The sequence below is a fragment of the Pezoporus occidentalis genome, unplaced genomic scaffold (genome assembly GCF_034315485.1).
Source record: "Pezoporus occidentalis ecotype Australia unplaced genomic scaffold, CSIRO_AGI_Poc_V1 ctg41, whole genome shotgun sequence".
Lineage (NCBI taxonomy): Eukaryota > Metazoa > Chordata > Aves > Psittaciformes > Psittacidae > Pezoporus > Pezoporus occidentalis.
In genome coordinates, this window is record NW_026915736.1 from 2,622,394 (window position 1) to 2,641,882 (window position 19,489).

Here is a 19,489-nt window from a genome sequence, read left to right on the forward strand (position 1 = left end):
CTCAGTGAAGTTACTCACAGCTTCTTCCCCCTGTTTTCAGGGGAGGGACAATATTATACTGCCTGCCTGTATGATGTATGATTGCAGTACAAAGGTAATATTTTTTTGTTTTCGATCTTTTTAACCTTGCACATGCAAGTAAGGAATGGAGAGACATAGTTGTAACTGAAGGAAGTGGGAAAAATGAGCAAAAAGAATGGCTGAAGACATGTAAGATTATTTTGTTTGTAGATTTCGTGTTTCTGTTACAGATTTTCCAGTAATTTAACAACCTGGGATATCTGCACTGTTATGACAAAAGGGGACAGATCTAAATTTAATACAGTTATATTAAAAAGCTTGTATTTAAGACAAATGTTTTTCATGTCAATTTTAAATTTCAATTTCTCTTTTTTTTTTTTTCATTATGTTTTTAAGCACCTGACGTTTCAAAGGGAGTTTGATTCTGATTCTCTCAGACACTATAGCTGGGCTGCAGACACCTTGGACAATGTTAACCTTGTTTCAAGTCCCATCCATTCTGGGTAGGTCACTTAACAGATTTCCTTTATCTTTAAATGTGGGAATGTATTGTTAGCAGAAGAATACAGCCTGCTGTAATGGTTGATAACATGCCTATTCCTGCTCCAGTTGAAGCCAGTGACAAAATTTGTACTGACTTCAGGGAGGATGCTGACAAGGAGTCAGTCTAAATTTTCATAGCAAACCAAAAATTTGCTTCTGCACTTTGTATTCTGAGTGCCAAAACTTTGTAATCCCACAGGCTTCTTTTTAATAGTCCTGTTTTGCTTTTTCTGTTGCCGATGCTTTGTTTTTAAGTGCCATAAGTGATTTTATTTGAATTGTACTAAATTATTTGGAATATGAAATCTGAGATACAACGTTATGCTTTCTGTTCTTTCATAGAGGGAAAAATGTGGGGTTTAAATTGATCTCTTACTTTATTTATACGTCCAAGCTCCACTGCTGTAGTTGTGGTGCATCTGGACAACACCACAAATACTTGATTTAAATGTAATAGTAGTAGTATTTGAATGTGTATTGTAAAAATTCACAAATAAATGTGTAACTGAAAGGAATCGCTGCATATGAGATTGCCTAGTATAACTATTTGTTGTTTAGTTTTCAAGATCAGGAGATACAATTTCACATCCTTTTTAATTTACTTCCCCATTTTGTGTCTAATTGCATTCTTATAATGAAAATGAGTGCAGCACATACCAAAAGATTTCAGTTCCAAAAGAGCAGCATGTCCCACAAAGATACAGTCCCACAATACATGTAAGCACCTATTTCTGCTACACAGAGCTATGGAGGTCTGGATTTTTGAGTCCTGACCTGAAGAAACACTGCATATGATCAGTGCTAGAGGTGAATATCAACAACTGCAGTATGAAAATGTGAAATCTGTTGGTCATCGCAGAAGAGTATGTCAACAAAGGACCTCAGAGAGCTGGTAGTCTACCCATTTACATGACAGGAGGATAAAATCTAGTCAAGCTGTTAAGGAGATATATTTAATTTCTTCGTAGTCAGTAAAAATAGGAGATTCTGTAGTCACCCAGCTTCAGTAGCTCACTATCCTTTGTTACGGTATCTCTTCCCCTGAAATGCAACTTAAAATTTCTTTGTTGAAGATTAAGCCTATTTCTTGTCATATCCACAATAGTCATGGAAAACAATATCTTACTGGTCTCTTAACAATGTTTTATGTATTGGAAGGCCTGTAATCCTATTTTTTTATAAACTAAAATGTCACAGGATCCTCCTAGGTGGTCCTTTCCACATTCTTGATGCAGTTCTCTGGCTCTCCCCTCTTCAGTCAGGATCGCTACCTTCAGTGTGACACAACACAATCTTGAGCAGTCCCACAGTGAGAATTATCATTTTGGTAACTGCAGTTTCTGTTGAAGGATATCTGTGATCTGGTATTTCCTGGTTCTTTTCTGAAGTTCTGCAGTCTTTTTTTTTTTTTTGTGTTTTGTGGTTACGTGTTTGGCTTCTTCCCTTAGTTTGTGTTTGCCTTTGCAGTATTTCAGGTTTTTTGGTTTCAGACTGTTTTTCTATTTTAGCAAGACAGTTTTAATTCTGATCCTATTTTCCAAAGACTTTTCAGTCCTTCTTTTTGTCCAGTGTTCAAATTATGAATTAAGACATTAGGTTAGTACCTGGCCTAGGACAGCACAGTGTAATCTCCACATGAAGTTTCCCTTCAGTAAAGCACTGATGGTATCTCTTTTGAGGCAACTTCTGAGATGACGGTGCACTTAACCTTATCCATGCAGTACCTCCATTGCTTACTGAAATACTAAGACGGTACTTCCACACATCCACTGAGTAAGTTACTCTGTCAAAAGAAGTTAAATTCATTTGACATGAGTTACTCTTGCCACTTCTATTTTGGCTTGTTTTTATTTTGAGGGCACTCACTATGGTAGGTGAGTTGTAATCTCTTGATTATCCTTTAGGCCCTTATTGTTGGATAATTTATTCCTGGATAAATTGGATAAATTATTGTCGGATTGATTGTTGGATAATTTATTCCTGAATATTTCTGGTAATTTGGATTAGACTGATCGGTCTAAAATTTTCTAGCTCCTTTTTATCCTGGTACAAAATAGGTCTGATGTCTGCAACCTGCCGGTCCTCTGGGACAATACTTGTCTTCCCTTAGTTCTTCAGCATGCTCCCTAATGGTTCCAACCCTTCAAAATACATTCTGTGAACATGGGCTCTTTCACATCAACTACTTTAGATCTGCTCTCTTTGCACATCAGTCCTCACTAATGCAGAGGTGGCCCTTAGCTGTTTTCCAGAGGGAGGGGCTGCAGACCTGTAGCAGAGAAGAAAATGAGGGGGCTGCAGGGTTGGGAGAGGATCTGAGCACCAAATATTCTCAAAACAGGTATAGCTTTTCTGACCAGTCACGATAAAGTTCATCAGAAATGAAGCTGTGGTGACTCAGTTCCTTTGGTACGGGGAAAAAAACCCTCACTTGTTTATTTTATTTTGAATTGTGTCTTCATGCTATAGTATGACAGCAATTTGTTTTTTTCTGTTACCTTCATCTAGAGGCAGTCAATGCATGTTCCGTTCACACCTTCCTGTTACCTCAGCACATCTGATATTCAGAGGACCATGAGTTTTCACTTCTCTTCCATCAGTCTTTTTCTGCAGAGCAACTCCTTTTCTGCTTGTTCGTGGTGCCTCATCCCTGGCTCTGTCCCCAGTTACTTCTGTGGCCATAGCTAGGGGCTGGAGTCACCTGCTGTTAGCAGTCCTCGTGGTCCAGGTTGCCTTGTGGCCAGGGCCTGACCCCACTGCTCTGTGCATTCCTCATCCTTCTGCATACTATGCAATGTGCTGTGCAGGGGAGCTCTGCTGGAGTCCACTCTTTTGCCCATTTACTCACTGTCAGAAGAGAGCACCAGAGTTTGTTCCCATTTCTTAACTGAGACAGCGAATTTTGGGAGGAGGATGTAGAGTTCCAGCAATGTATCAGTGAAAGGGAAAGAAAGAAGGAATTGTTGGCAGGTATTTCAAGTCTTCTGTTTTCCCCCCTTTTTAAGCCAAGAAAGTATTTTATGGTTTTTTTTGAGTTCACGTAAGTTGTTTTGCCAGCATATATTTAGAAGACAGTCCATTGTAAGCAGTACATTGAAATGTGTCATGAATCTTGAGGCCTCTGGGAGGGTAGAGGCCCTTCACCAAAATGGCCTTCAGTTTTCAGATGTGAGCCTACTTGTGCAACTTCCCCAAATAAAATGTGGGTTTGCTCTCTTTATGCTGACTGTTTCCACTCCTTGGTTTTCTTAGCTGAAAGAAACAATATGTCACACTGCCTTTCATATTGAGAAACTTGGAAAAACTGGATGCAGTCTTGCAAGGTGGAATACATCAGATTAATTATCATTTACGCCAACATCCTGTACATGCAGAAGAACTTATTTTTGAAAGCAGTGTAATGAATGGCATGAACTGATACTCCTTTCAAGTATCCTGCCATACATAAATTGTTTATACTTTGGAAAACAGACTACTCTAGAAAAGTGCGAGAAGTGGTTCTCCATGGCACAGTGGAGCATGCTTTGGGAATTAAATAAAAAAGTCATGTTACAGTAATTTCTCTCTTGACCTAAGTTAACAGCAAATGCTTTCCTCCATGCACTTTTGCACATTTCTCAGAGAAATTATGGACTTGTGCTGACTGATTAGATTAACACTTCCTTTCAGATTTTTTCCATGTGTAACGTATTTTATGTGACACAGGTCACCATATGCAAAGCAAAAGACAAATAATTTCGAAGGTTGGCCTTCAAATGGGTTGCTTTTGTTATTTTTCTGATTGTTACTTTTCCTTTGCGCATATTATTGATATTTTCTGTTGCTTGCTTCTAATTATCTTACATTAATTTTTCCCATTTGCTTTCTAAATTATTTTGCAGCTATTCCTCTCCACTCCCCCAGTATGATTCAAGGTGATAACTCTGTGCTTTCTGTGAATCCTTCTTTTCTTTTCATTTTTTTAAATTTTTTTCCCCACAGAGTGTGTGTAGATGTTTGTAGTGCATCCACCCACAACTTCATCCCTTCCATGTATTCAAGTAGAAATGCTCATTAGCATTTAGCATTGTGTTTTAGAAATCACATTCTAGTTTCCATTATTAGTGCAACATTAATTTAGGTAAGCATCAGCTACTAATCTTTTTGATAGAAAGTGCATGAAATACTGTTTGGAATTACTGTTACTGTTTTAAACAGTGAATTACTAATTTGAAAACTAAACAAGGGAACAATTAACATGCTGTTGACAATGATTACCTTTATATGGGAGCAATATGCATAAAGGCTGATCTGCTAAAGGTTTTGTCTTCACTGAGGGCTGCGGTGTTGTATAGACACCAAAGCTGGCTGCAATGGGCTAGCTCCTGCTGTGGAGTATAGACTCACTTCAAGGGTTAATCTACTCCTGCTGTGAGTAGTGTGCATTAGCAGTGCTAAACCCCAATTTGAAATGGCCAGACTGACCTTGAAGTCTACAGCCTAAATAAACCTAAGAACATCTAATTCTTATAGGCACTTAGTTTTAACTTCCATTGATTTTTATTATTATTATTAAGTCAGTTGATTTAGGTGCCTAGAGATTTTCGATAATGCACTCTTACATGGTCATCTAAATAGTTTAGATACAGAGACAATATCTTATCTGAGTGCAAGCTTTGGCATTTTTGCAGTAGATCAAAACTTTATTTTTTTATATTCTGAGCTGGTTTAACATGCTGGTAGTCACATACACGATAGGCAGTTCTCCAAAACTCTGCTTTGTACTGAGCCATCGGGCCCAGCCCAGCTTTGCCAAGCTTCCCTGAGGCCCCTCCTTGTTCTGTGGTGCACAGACCAGATGTGCCTCACAAGCGATGCTGCACATCAACACTGAAGGGGTGCTTCAGCCAGCTACCCCTCCATCCTGCTTCCATGTAATCTCAAGTGGCCTCATTTTCTCTGCAGACAAAAATCATGAACATTTTTAAAAGGCCACCAAAGCACTGACTGTAACAGATTCCTTTCAGTATTCTCCCTTTGATGACCTAGGGCTATGGGTCCCTGCTTAATATTTTACTTTGCTTCACAGAAAATTTTAATGTATTGTCTTGAGCTCTCTTCACAGCTAGTCATGTGCTGGCTACTTGCCAGCTCTGAAGACCAGCCATTGGCCTCCCCTTCCACATACTCAGTGGCATCTGCCTCTTACTGTCAGCTTTCACCATTCACAATATAGAGCAGTTGCAGGGAGAAAAGGCAATAGGAACACGCTGACATGCTGACAGTGCTCAGTGAGCAGAGGGGAAAGGAACCAAAGGTCCAGGCTCTCTAGAGCTGATGTCTCTTCTTGGTATACCCTTCTATTAGCAAACAGAAAAGTGTTCCAGTCAGCAGATTTTACAGACATCTAAGATCTTGTGATCTATAAATATTGAGATTAATGTAATTTATATACTCTGTAATTTTCAGACTGATCACACTGGTTTTGACATAGAGCTAATATTTCTCGAAAGCGCTTGACTACTCACAAGGCAAACATCCTGTCCCACTAAACCAATTCCTCTTATTAGGAACTGGGATATAGTAGCAGCAATATTTGGATTCATTCAGTAGTGTACACTGTGTTTATCTAGGAGACAAATGTAAATACAAATTATTTGTATGAAAACTACTGTGATAGATTATGAATTTTATTCTATGCTTCAGTACTATAAAGTATATAGGACACAAGAAATTATAATTTGGGGTTAGGGTCACCTCTGAGGCCTGTTTCACTTCCCCATTATTCTTTACTGAATAATTTTAATTTGGTTTGAAGAAAGGCAATGTAGCAATTTGTTTATCTGGAATTCAGTTGAACAGCCTTTCTGTCCTGCATCATATATTTACAGCTTGTGTCCCTACCTGTCTGTCTCCTGCAGACCACTACCAACTTTTGATTAGAGTCCTGCTTTTCTGCAGATTTTTCCCACCCGTCGGCCGGATTTCCTAATGCAGCTTATGTGGAAGCCTGGCCAATCCACATCAGCTGTTACTTTTGATATCCTGCTGGTCTCAAAAGCAAATATGAAAGTCTTACACAAATTCCTATTCATACTTCAGAACATTTGGGATTTTTTTTAAAGAATCTTTATGAGCCCCCTGGATTATTGGCCCTTTACCTTAGTTCAGTTAACAGTAGGAAACCAGGAAATTGAATGGAGTTGCTTGTTAATCATGTGAAGGTTTAGTTCTTAAGATCTGGAAGTTTTGGGAAGAGCCTTGAAAATATTGAAACCATACAGCAGATGTGCCAGCTATGTCAGCATCTGCATATCATACAGAAGGAGCAAACGAACAAGTTTTTGGCACCAATATGTCCCTCTTGATACTAGTCTGTTACTGCATCTTCTACCTGAAGCTATTCTCTCTCAGCAGCTTACGGTACAGAGGAAAAGGGGGGTTATTTTGGAGCACCAGAGGAGACCCACCAGAACTGTTTAGACATGCAGGAAACTGTATGTTTTGATCCACATAAATTGGAAGGATTTTTGCTGTGGAGTTTTGAAGCGGGCTGAAATCTGATTTTGGTCCTGGGAGGAGACTCCACTTCCCTGTCACTGTTCCATTAAAGACAGTAACACTTCACATATGCAGCTTCTTAGCATTTGATAGCATAAACTTTGGCTGTTAATGGTTATTCTTGTTAATAGTCATTATTCCTTTGCTAATAAAAAGAATTTTATGTTAAAATCTGCCACTCACCGTTTACAAATAGAATTGCTTGCCCTTCTATTTTTAAATGGAAAATTATGCATTGGAATGACTCTGGCAAACACAGTTTTTCTTTAATGTCATTTTTTCTACTTTGTGTCATCTTCAAGCACAAGTACTGTCATGATTTCCTCTAGAGTGCTAGTAACCTAAAGAAAGTTATGCACTTGATATACACACTCATTCCCTATCGGTAGAAGCCCTTAGTAGCCTACACTTAACTGTCACCCATGGTGCCAGCACTTGCTCTGTCAGCCGTCAGTATTTTTTTACAAATGAGACTTTGAGGAGGTTTTAAAGAGTGAGATCCCAGAAATAATAAGCATTTTTGATTCTCCTTTTTCGACACAGTTCCTTTCTGCATGTGAGGGTAATTACTCCGTCTATGGACAGTAGAGCTAACAGTAACAGAGGGATGCTTTTAAATTCTAATAAACCACTACTAATAGCTATCTGTGTACTCTTTTAATCCAAATTGCTCAGTAGCACCTACTCATTTCGCCATGATGTTCATAGACCTTTAACAATTCCTGCTTTTGATAACGAATAGTTAACATGTAAGTATAAGTTTCAAAAGAATCTTCATGTTCTTTTTGGTTTAGCTGGGATTGGGAGGACTTTTCTAATAATGTTTTAAAGACTAGTGGTTAACTTTTTGCTGATTTTCTTGTTTTGTGACCATTTTCATTGACATGTTTCCTTTTACCTACAGTTTCCTGGTTAGTTTTATGGTTGATGCCCGTGGGGGTTCAATGAGGGGCAGTCGCCATCATGGAATGAGAATAATTATCCCACCACGCAAATGTACAGCACCAACCCGCATCACCTGCCGCTTGGTAAAGAGGCATAAACTGGCCAGCCCACCACCGATGGTTGAAGGAGAAGGATTAGCAAGTAGACTTGTAGAAATGGGGCCAGCAGGGGCACAATTTTTAGGGTAAGTTGTTCTGTGAATTTCATTGTTTGGACTCATGTTGCATCTTCCATTTCCTTTATCATATGGACTTAAGTAGTTAAACGTTGGCTTTACTTCATCTGAGCATGTGAGATAGGCTTCTTAACTTGAAATATTAAAAAATGCCAACCTGAAATTCCTTCCAGAAAGTACCCTTGTATTTTAAGGGGAGCTTTGTCTCTATGATGACTACAGAATGGAGATGAAGGTAAGAAAAGCCACGAAAAGGCCAGGTCCTGCCCCATCTACTCATGCAACCTGCCTTGGAAATCAGGAGTCACACACCTAAAACTGAGAAGAGGTTTTGACCCTCTTGCTTGTAGAGTATCAGAGAAACATCACAAAAAAGTGTCCTAAGGTCACCCACAAGGAGACAAATGTTAAGCTGTGTTCTCTGTGCTGTGGCTCGCGCACGGCTCGTGCCAGAGTTGCTGGGAGCTTTCTGTCTCCATCCCATGGAGCAAAGCCACCGAGAGCAATGGTGGAGCACTTAACTGTAGAGCATCAAGTAGTACACATGCTAGGAACTGAGCTTTTTAAGCTTAAAATAGGGGAAACAATCCACTATGATGTGGCGCTTTTTTTCCTAATTATAAATTTTGTTCGTTACCATGAGTGGCACCCTGGTGTAAACTGCTGGTTCTGTCGGGAATGACAGCTTGTTCCTAATTTCCCCTTCTCGTTTCTCTTCCTGCTGCATGGATGTTATTCAGTAAACTGCATCTTCCTAAAACTCCTCCCCCTCTAAATGAGGGTGAGAGCATGGTTAGCCGAATCCTGCAGCTTGGTCCACAAGGAACAAAATTTATTGGGTAGGATATGTACGGAAAAGATACAGAATGTCTACAGTTTTTCTTTTGTTTCCAATTTTTTGTTATTCCCATTTTATTTTTTTTTAAGTTTTCTAAAGCTTTCAGTTGATTTATGTCACTGAAAGAAAATCATAGTGGCTTGATTTAATATAGCTCTGCTACTACCTTGTGCTTATAGGCATGTAAAATTCACTGCCAGCATTCTGCTTTCATAACTTCTGTGCTGTTGTAATCTTTTAAATTTAAAGTGTTTCAACTGCATCAAATACATTTTAATACACAGTGAAAGTCTTTTAATTTCAACCCTGTGGTAGAGAAGGTATTTACAGGCCTTGAGTCAGTCTGGTTTAGGAAGAACATTTGTAAAATGCGATTGCATCAAGTCTGTTATTTATGAAAGCTTGTTTAGAAAAACTGTTACAGAGTGAGTTCAACGAAGTTGGAGAAATACTGATCTTTTCAACCTGCAAGAGGCATCTTGTTAAAATAAATTTATAAAGCCAAGTATACTGCCCAGAGGAACTGCAGTGTGTAGTCTAAAAATGTAAGAATGTTTCCATATATTTTCTGCTGTTACTTTCAAACCATATTGTGAAATTTATTGCATTAGGTTTTAAAAATATTGGTGAGTGTTTGGCATTCCAAACCTGTTCAATACCTTCTCACTTGAGTATTCTTGTTAAATGTCATGCACAAAATTGTGTGGTTTCTGAATATTTACAGAGACAGTATCTGAAATATTAGCCTGCAAAGATTGTACTATAGTGTTAGTTTGCAGTTTGTACTCTTTTGGAACCAGAGAGTAAATATCTAAAACAATGTATTTAAATTTTTGGTATTTACTTACTGTGCACATTCCTTTCTTGTTAAAGGACGTGTGATTATAGCCTGAATATTATTAAAAGCATCTAAAATATGTCTTTTTTCTGTTTTCATGGGAAAAAATACTATCTTATTCTTCCCCCTTGGTATTGAATGCGAAAACTGGACTTGCAACTAGTTTATGTTTTCCCTCATGATGGCTGTTGTGATTTCCATGCTCAAGTAATTGATTGGTTAATGCACCCAACACCTTTCAGGTATCTAGTATCATAGAAGTGCTGCATTTTTCTCCCATCATGTGATGCTACTTCTGAGTTATTACAGTGGAGTGAAATCCTTTACAACCTCTGTAGGAAAATAATGATACTGTCTATTTAAATGTCTTAAAGCTGCATAATTGTTCACTTACTGTGTGATTTCAGTCGGTTTGTCTTAACATACTTTAAAATGCATATCCTGCCTGTGAAGTGTTTGGCAAAATTGTCTGTTTTGTTAAGGAATGGCACATGAAGTGAATGGTGGTTTCTGTCGGTTGTTCACAATAACTGTTCAGTAATGCACTTGCAGTCCTCCGTTGAAGGTACATTGTCCGGTGATGTAGGTGTATTATTAACCATGTTCTCATTCCCTTTCCTTTCCCCAAAAAATGTTTGACAGTAACTAATATAAATGTGGTTGTGATGTTGCTTAACTTGGAGAAGTCCATTCTGAAAGGATCTAAACATTCACCAGTGGTGTTTACAGTGCAGTTACAGATGTTGCAGCTGTGATTTTGGGCATGGAAACCAGAAAGTGAAGCTAATGAGAAACAACTTCCTGTGTTTCACAGGAGCTACATCAACAGAGAGCCAGGGAGAGCTTTGAAAAGTTTGCGACTTAGTTTGAAGTTTAAAACCTACGTGCATGCGCAGTTCCTGCTGCAGTCAGTAGCTGTTGCATGCATTTGGATAGCTGCACTGGCTTTGCCCCTTCCAATCCCTTGAGTCAAATCTGAATTTTGGCTATGCTAATGCCAATTAAAAGTCAGCAGTCCTGTGTGTGCTAGAGGCAGGTTGGATCACTTACATCCTGGGATAAATGACCAGGGAGAACACTCCTTAGCAAATAACTATTTTTACATGTAGGCAGATGTTTCAGGTTTTCACATTAAAAATGAGCTATATATATATATTAATATTTTCAAGTTATCTATTAATTATAGTTTAAATGATAAAGGATTGTGTAGCTTTGTCAATTTTACAGAACATTTTTATCATAACAGTGCTAACTATTTAAAATGACTGTAGTTTTTTTAAGGACTTAATGCTCATAGGAAATTAAGGGCAGTGAGGAGATATAGGTTTAAAAATAATATGATTCCTTTTTCTCTAGCCCTGTCATAGTGGAAATCCCGCATTTTGGGTCAATGCGAGGGAAAGAAAGAGAACTAATCGTACTTCGAAGTGAAAATGGTGAAACATGGAAGGAGCACCAGTATGACAGCAAGCATGAAGACTTAACTGAAATACTCAATGGCATGGATGAAGGTAAACATTTTCCCAAAGCTTTAGCAAGCCTTACCTGTGTGCAGGCTTACTAAAATGAGCAGACCAAAGCACCCTAAGGAAAGCAGGGCAGGGGTTATCTGACTTTAGGAAATACCGTGTGCATTACATATTAAACTATCAGAAAATGTGTAAAGAGAAATTGTTCAGCAGTGGCCTGGAGACATCCTGAAGTGAATGGTAAGTTTTGGTCTGAAGTCTTGCCAAGTTTAAGCGAAGCTGCACAGTTGCTTTGCAGCATGAAGTTGAGTACAGCATCCCAGCTGGAGGTAAGCATGTTTCTGCTGCTCAGGAAGGGCCCTGTGAAGGTCATTCCAAAACAACGATGAAATGTAAATATCAGTTAAATTAGACTTTCCCACAGATACAGGCTTCAGCCCACAAGCCATTCTTCTTTAAAATGGTATTGTTAGAGGTTGCCTTCCACAAATACGCAACCTGTCTTCCAGATGCCCATCTGTGAAGTCTGGCTTCCTTGTTTTGCTTGGACATTGCTGTTCAGGTAAAAATCCCTTAAGATGAGAGGACTTGGGTTTACGTAATTCCTCAGAAGATGCGGTGACAAATCTTCATGGGCAGACACTTTATGGGCAAAGCCAGGCTAGGGCTGCAGTGATCTGCTGGCACCACTGCTTTCTTTTCCTAGCAAGTGTTTTTCAGTACTTGTTCTGATAAACCATTGCTTGAGCTCTTTGCATCCAAGTGTGAATAAAAATAGCTTGTGGTTTGAATTTTGCTTTTCTGTAAGGGCTTATCGGTAGAATTTTCTATAGATAACCTCCTAAGAAAGTCACAGTGTAGTGGCATACAACCAGGAGGAAAGTTCTTTAGCAGCAAAAAGTTGACTAGCAGCAAAAGCATTTGAAGCAAATGATGAGGCTGCAGATGGAAGCTATGAGAGGTATCTATGAACAGGATCTCTGTTGATCTTTGCCTCTCCTTACTTGAAGAGGAGCAAAAGGTACACTTTGAAAACATAGAGAGTTAGTGGTGGTGTGAGTGGCTTCCTGAATGTCTGAGATTCAGCATTTTTACTGATTTTGTCATCTGGAATGAGAACAGCAGGATGGGCCTGTGTAGTATTTTCACTTCAAAGTACTCGAATTGCATGTGAGCTTGTAAAAATGCAGAGCAACAGCAAAGATCTGCTTGTTACATGATGATCTATTGTAGCTATGTATTTTTAAATAAATACAAAAAAAACAAGCAGGAGGGCAGAAACATGCAAATGTTGGCTCACTGAGTTTGGAAAAATACAATAAAGGTCATCACAGAAAGATACCTGAAAGCAGTGGAACAGGCAAAAGAGTGAGTATGGCCCAGGATAGTATTGCTTGGGGAAGAATTGCTTCAGGATTGAAGGCAGTAGTTGCAGCCTTTCTGAAAGGAGAATATCACCAGGAACCCCTCCTTCTCTGTGCACTAGCATGAGATAGAAAGTTATGATTTGGCATTTGGGTGAAGTATTGGTGCCTTGTCAATGGTGAGGTAGTCAGAACAGATCAGCAGTTTGCTTATTTGCTACATGTGATTTCCAAACTGATCATAGTTTAATTCTGGGGTAGGGAATCTGGGCACAAAACCACTGTTCTAAAGTGTTCTAAACTTGCATCACTTATGAAAGAGGTCTCCAGAGGTGCCATATGGATAAATTCACATTTTACAGAGAACTCAATAAATAGAAACACTTTGAGAGAGGTGGCCATGAAGCCCTCAGTACTTACAGCCTAAAATAATAAGCTTTACGATTTGGAGCCAGAGTACAACTTTTTGATGTGTTGAGGATTTCAGGTGGTTCTTCCTTTCTGGGGAACTGCTGTTAGTGTAGATATGAACAATCAGTGAATCACAGAAAGTATGATGGGCACTGGCCTATTCTCTTAGACTGAAAATATTTGGCACCTTAAAAGCCAAGCCGCAGAAATGCCTTTTACCAATCCAGACAATCATTTCTGAGAGGGAAAGGAGAAAAAATATTGCAGACACACCCAGAGCATTGTATTGATTATTTGTTCAGTTCATTTTGGCTTAATCCTTCTCTTCTAGTTAGGAAAATAAAACAAAAAAAAATCTCCTTCATTTAAATAGTACAACGGTCTTGACAAAATTCTACTCCAGTTAAATGACTCCTTTTCTATGTAAAAGGTCTTCCAAGCAATGAGCAATGACATAAAATTACAAAATTGTAGAATTAAGAGGGGGTTGTTTTTATTTTCATCTGAACTCGTCCTCTTTTGTTACAAAATGGCTCCGAAGGAGTCTTTTGCATCACAGAAGCCGTAACTTTGGAAGTTTTTTTTCCAGGTATGAACTCTGCAGGCAGAATCAATCTTTATTTAAATAAAAAGCAGTCACATAGTAATTTCCAGCAGTTTAGTTTGTCTTTGCAAGAAAATTCATCTGCCCGGTCATCTCTAAATGCCATAGCATGCTGCAGGAGTGCCTGTTTTTCTGTTATAAGGGGCTGGTCCATTTTGTGATAGACCTGTGGTGATAATTCTTTCCAATCTGTGCCGTGAAAGAGGCCAATCAGACTTTTATTGCCAGCTGTATAATATGCTGAATTTTTTAAGATGCAGTTTGCTGCTTTGCTTTGGTTTTCCTTTCTTGCTCTTCCGCTTAGCTAGTGGGGTTGTGACATCTTTGCTCTTCGTCCTGCACGGGAACTGCTGAAAACCTGTGTGTTCTTCTGGAAGCAGCACCATCTGCTGGAAAAAATCATCTCAGACTCGATCCAGAGCAGAAGGCAACTTCAGGGCACCAAATGTGGCATTAAATAAGAGTAGAACTTTGCTTGTATTATTATGAAAGGACAATGAACCGTGATGTGAAAAGACAGTTTTTCTGCGCTTTTAATTATAAGGAGGGTGCTGTGCTTAGGCAGATACAGAGCTGAGGGAATACGGGGAACTTGGAAATTTTAGGAAGAGGAGGAACTTGGTTCCAAACACAAAGGTAGAAATTCACAGCTTCAGCACATATTTCGTTTATTTAAACTTGAATCAATTAGAAAAAAAAAAACAAACCAACCAACAAACTATTGCTTTTATTTATTTATTTTTAAGAAGAGGCTCTTGTTATTGGTGAATTGGTTACATTTTCAGACAGGCTTCTTTTAGATATAACTTGTGTTTGGTTTTTATGTTCCAGCTCCCTTTCAGGTACCTGCAGACAAATTGTGGGAAAAAATGCATACACTGGAGTAGTTGACCTTTTGAGAAGCATTTGCAAACTAGTGAGTGAGCCAGGAAATGCAAATATTTGTGGCTACAATATGCTCATGGCTGTACAATGTGGTTTCAGATGGGAAGCAGTAGTTTCTACGTAACTACTTCTTTGAATCTACAGATCGGACCAGAGTGTGACCTTGTTTATGCTTGAAGTTTAAAATACCACTATAAATCACTCTGCAGTGATTTTGCCACATTTCCAAGAAAAAATTTTAAACATATTGCTTATTAACTTTATGTTGTGAATGGCAAGATAAGCGACTGCACAAAAATAGCCAAAAAAGCACATAAAGGGACATTTTATTATCTGAAGATGAGACCTCCTCATGGTCCTGGGAGCATCTAATTACGTATGTGAACTGCTGAAGCTGGGAGAGTGGTTTTAGTTACTTCAGTTTTTTAGTTAAGACAAATCTCACTGCCCTCAGCTTCTCTTTGCTCCTTCCCATGTGCTCTTTCTGCCTGCATCTGTGTCCTGTACTTCTCATCTGCACACTGCCTCCTAGGTACCCCACTTCTTGTGCAACAATATCTTAATGGGCACACCTGTGTATGGGGGAAACTGGTATGCTGTGCTCATCCCACATTTCAGTCTGTGTACAGTGACTTCTCTTACACTATTTCCAGTCAGAAGATACTTGTTCTGTGTCACCTTACCTGAAAAAAGAAAGATATTAGACATGAGGTGAATTTGTTCCACAACTGCCTCTCACCTGACAAAACTGGTGTGATTGCTTTCCTTGACCTGAGCCACCTGATGCAAGGTCCCTCACTGACCTTGGAGGACGTGTCTGTGTTTTTCTTCTCCTGTCCAGGAACCTTAATGTAATGCTCATATGACAACATGGACTAGAGTGAGAAGGGTTGATCTTCCCTCCTTTCCTTCTCTGCATCTCATCTCTCCTCCATTACTTCCACCAGCCACCTCAGGATAAGCATACCTTACACCTGGGTGACAGGGGAAGACACATGCACAAAATATTTACAATACTTTTCTTTTGCCTTACTAAAACTTAATGGCCTCAGGTGTTCTTAGGGCTGTTAGCACAAATCTGGGAGACTTCCAAATCCTGCCACTAACATTTCTGCTTTACCTCTCTCTACTTTGCTATCTTATTCTGTAAGGTGAGCTGTACAGCATGCTTTTCTGTGGTTAAAAATCACTCACACAAAATCCAACCAACAAAAAAAAAAATCCTTCGAGGTTTTTAACTGAAGCACATGAGTAGGGATGAAGTGTCAGAAGCTGCAGAAAAGAGTAATGATGATAGCTGTTTCCTTAAAATGCTTGAGGCGTGTTTGGGAAATGTGACTTCTCCCAGAACTAGTTTTCCCCATTCCATTAGCTCTGTCATGCTATAGTTGTGTTTCTCAGTGCAGTCAGAGAGGGTCTTTGATTGCTCATCATCTTTTTGGTGTTTTTTTTTTCCTTTTAGAGGGCAGCTTCACACAGAAGCTCACACGTGTATTATCCAAACGTAACCTCACACTGTATAGTCCAGCTCCTCTCCATGCCACTCTGATCTTCACATCTTCCCCCTCAAAAGGAGAACACCTGCCAGGGTCAGAGGATTTTGATATGTTCTTACATAAAACACTTAATTTTCTACTTCAAGAGAATTTTAATTATCCTTCATCTCTGTGAGCATTTTACAGTGGGTTTAGTCTCTAGCAGCCAACAGGAAAATACATAGGATTTACCAGTGAAGATTATACCTGCCTGGTAGTTTAAGTATCCAGTTTGTCTCCTGCACAAGCCATTGCTTCCAGAGGCTGCAGGCAGAATACCTAATTCATTAGAGAACTTCAGATATCAATCTCTGTGTCAAAGTAAATGGAAGCTGACATTATGATAAGAAATTATGCTCTTTTGGTAGGTACATAGTATCCAGAGCAACACTGTGCAATTAATCCAAATTACCTGCTGAAAGTTTTAAAATGGAAAACTGACATTTTACCAAATTTATATTCTAATTATTTTGAAGCTATAATTGAGCTTACATGCTCAGAGGAGGAAAATGTCTCAGTCATATGAAGTGAAGAATTTTACAAGTGTCTTTTGTCTTGGTACCATTTCTAGTCCTCTTACTGCATCTGATAGAATTGTCATCTTTCCAGGAACACACTTTCTTCTTTAGGAATGTGCTACCCTTTTTAAGGAGGAAAATAAGCGTAGAAACTCGTGTACTGCTGGAATGAAACCCAGTTACAGTAGCTAAAAAGACGAAGTGCTGGAAATTATAGGAGAAATGCATGACAGTTGTGTTATTACCTCCATTTGTGAATAGTGTTTATATCTCAGGGGTTTCACTAGTGCATATATACACGCACATAGAGTTATATTTGTACATATTACAGTTTTCCTCAGTGTCATCTACTTATTAATCGGTTAATATGGATAGATACTCCATGCACCTTTCTGAGCCCTGGTGACCCTACGAGCTGGGAATGTGGCTGAGAACACTAATTGTTGATGGCCTGTTTCTCTTCCAGTTGTGTCTGAAGATAATTAGGTTTCTCTATAAACTGGGGAGCAAAATGCGGTTATTTGGGGGCAGATATCTGAATGCCTGAAAGCCTGATGTGGGAAGGAATCCTTGCTATGCTTTCATTGGTAGTTCTGGCAGACAGAGCTCTGTCACATCCGCCATTTACTGGAGAGCTCAGTGCCTGGTAAGGATTATATGGATGCCAGTTTGGGAGATAACTTTCTCAAGTGCCTTAGCTGGGCCAGCTCTGGATTGCACACTTGGAGTGAAATTAGATAGTTTAAGAACTGACTGTGCTTTCCTGTGGTTTTCTGTACATTGGAGCTCTCTGTCACACCCTGTTGCTTAGGTGTCCTGGCAGGTAAGTGTCCAGTGCTGTTGTTCCTCATCATCAGGACTTACGCAAAAGTTGACAGAGCAAACAAAAGCTTTGTAATTAATAGCAGTGAATATTTTTTTTACCTGTAGTAAATAAAAAATAACTTCTCAAGCATTTTAGGCATTTTCAGAACCTCATGCTCATAGATGTGTATGCTACGAACCTGGGCAGGTAATACCTGAATGTTTTGACTGTTTTCTCCCACCAGAGTTGGACAGCGTTGAGGAGCTAGAGAAGAAGCGTATCTGCAGGATCGTCACAAAGGATTTCCCTCAGTACTTTGCGGTGGTTTCACGAATCAAACAGGAGAGTAACCAGATCGGCCCAGAGGGTGGAGTGCTGAGCAGCACGACGGTGCCGCGTGTCCAGGCATCCTTCCCGGAGGGTGCTCTAACCAAAAGAATCCGTGTGGGGCTCCAGGTAAAGATGCTTTTATGTTTGTATCAGCAGCGTCTACAAGTGCATCACTGGTATTAATACATGAGGCTTGCATTAAGGAGCCTGCTGTTCCTTAGTAATGGGTTGCAAGATGGGCAGTGTTCACACTTGAGATCTGGTGTGTGTCTGTCTGGGCATGCTTTCTGGCTCTCAGTGCCTCCCTGGTGCAGGTGATGCACAGTCCTCCCTGTGGTAAAAGCCCAGCTACCCTTTTTATCATTACCTTGAGTATTGCTTAGCATCTGAAGAATGGAGAGAAAAGCAAGGTCACGCACCGTAGCCTCAGTGATATTATCTGCCGTCTTCCTGTTGGCCACAGCTGTCAGTTGCTATGAGCTGCACAACTGCTGTGCAGTCCCAGCCTCCTGCAGCAAAGTAGCAGCTTGTAATTATTGTCACTGGGCTGCCCTTTGCCATAGGAATGTGTTCGGTAAGGGTTTCATGCAGCTGTTTGCCAGCTGTTACCGGGTCCAAGACCTCCCATATACATCTGTTATAGCTTAGGACATTCACCACTGGTGTTTCTAGTGATGGCTGAAATCCGGGAAGAGCAAATACCTTGAACTCTCCTTAAACAAACTGCACAGAAAGGGGAGAAATATTCCATAGGAGGTATCTTTTTCTTTGAGTTCTGTTAATTGTCACTTAAAATTATTTAAAAATTTGACAATTCTGATGGGTTCATGAAATAGGGATGCTGGTTTGGATTCTAGTGCTTGAAATTCACACTGGAACATTTCTGTTAGTGATATTTCACATCTAAAGATTATTTTCTTGAGAGAATGGAAGTTTTCTGCTATTGTTATGGTTATACAGCTGGCTTTCCAGAGATCTGTAGCTTGAAGGAAGCAAATGTCTCCATAGGCAGTGTTGTCACTGCTGAGATTTGATTTTATCTACATAACTTATGCATATCAATACTTTGCGCAGTTCAAACAATGCAGTAAATCACAGGTCAGCCTGATTGAAACAGACTGGAAAGTCTGGATAAAAAAAAAGGGGGTGGGCAGGGAGGGCAAATGGAAACCCTGTGTCCCATAAGATGTCCGTCATGTTTGAGTTCAGATCTTACATGACAAAAACTACAAAAATTCTATAGCATGTTTTCATATATTGGCTGATTTTTCCTTTCTTGCCGCATAAAGTTAGGAAACCTTTTAAGGCACAGAATGGAGGTGGAAGGTCTGACATTGCTTATAACTCTGTATCTTAATTAATTCTGTATTAATTTGAGCCAAACAAGTATTTATTTCCTAATAACCAATATTGGAGTAGTATTGGAAGCACTGAATGCAGAGGTAAGTTGGAGTACACAGTTTTCGTCGAGAGCATGGATTTGTGTTTGGCAGACAATTAAGAATTGTTCAGCATCTTCAAGACAGTGTCTAGTCCTTACTTCTCAAGTGCAAAATAGGCCTCTCTCTTTATTTTGAAATTGTATTTAATATCACCCACCACTGTAAATTAAGAACAAACCCAAATGTGTTATGAAAAACCTATCAAATGCTGCAGGCAACCTTCTGA

The 19,489-nt window shown here is 39.4% G+C and overlaps 1 protein-coding gene across 10 annotated transcripts in view; it reads left to right on the forward strand.

Moving 5' to 3' along the window:
• The window catches only part of ANK3 (ankyrin 3), a 379,098-nt gene that overhangs the window by 314,783 nt on the left and 44,826 nt on the right, over positions 1–19,489 (forward strand). For 7 of the 10 annotated variants that reach the window (XM_062634018.1, XM_062634019.1, XM_062634020.1 and 4 more), the window contains 5 exons: positions 418–524; positions 4,446–4,478; positions 8,009–8,233; positions 11,257–11,411; positions 17,736–17,947. In XM_062634018.1, the coding sequence (XP_062490002.1) occupies positions 418–524; positions 4,446–4,478; positions 8,009–8,233; positions 11,257–11,411; positions 17,736–17,947 (732 nt within the window). The remainder of the gene's footprint in view (positions 1–417; positions 525–4,445; positions 4,479–8,008; positions 8,234–11,256; positions 11,412–17,735; positions 17,948–19,489) is intronic. The other 3 variants (XM_062634017.1, XM_062634023.1, XM_062634024.1) reach the window with 1 other exon arrangement.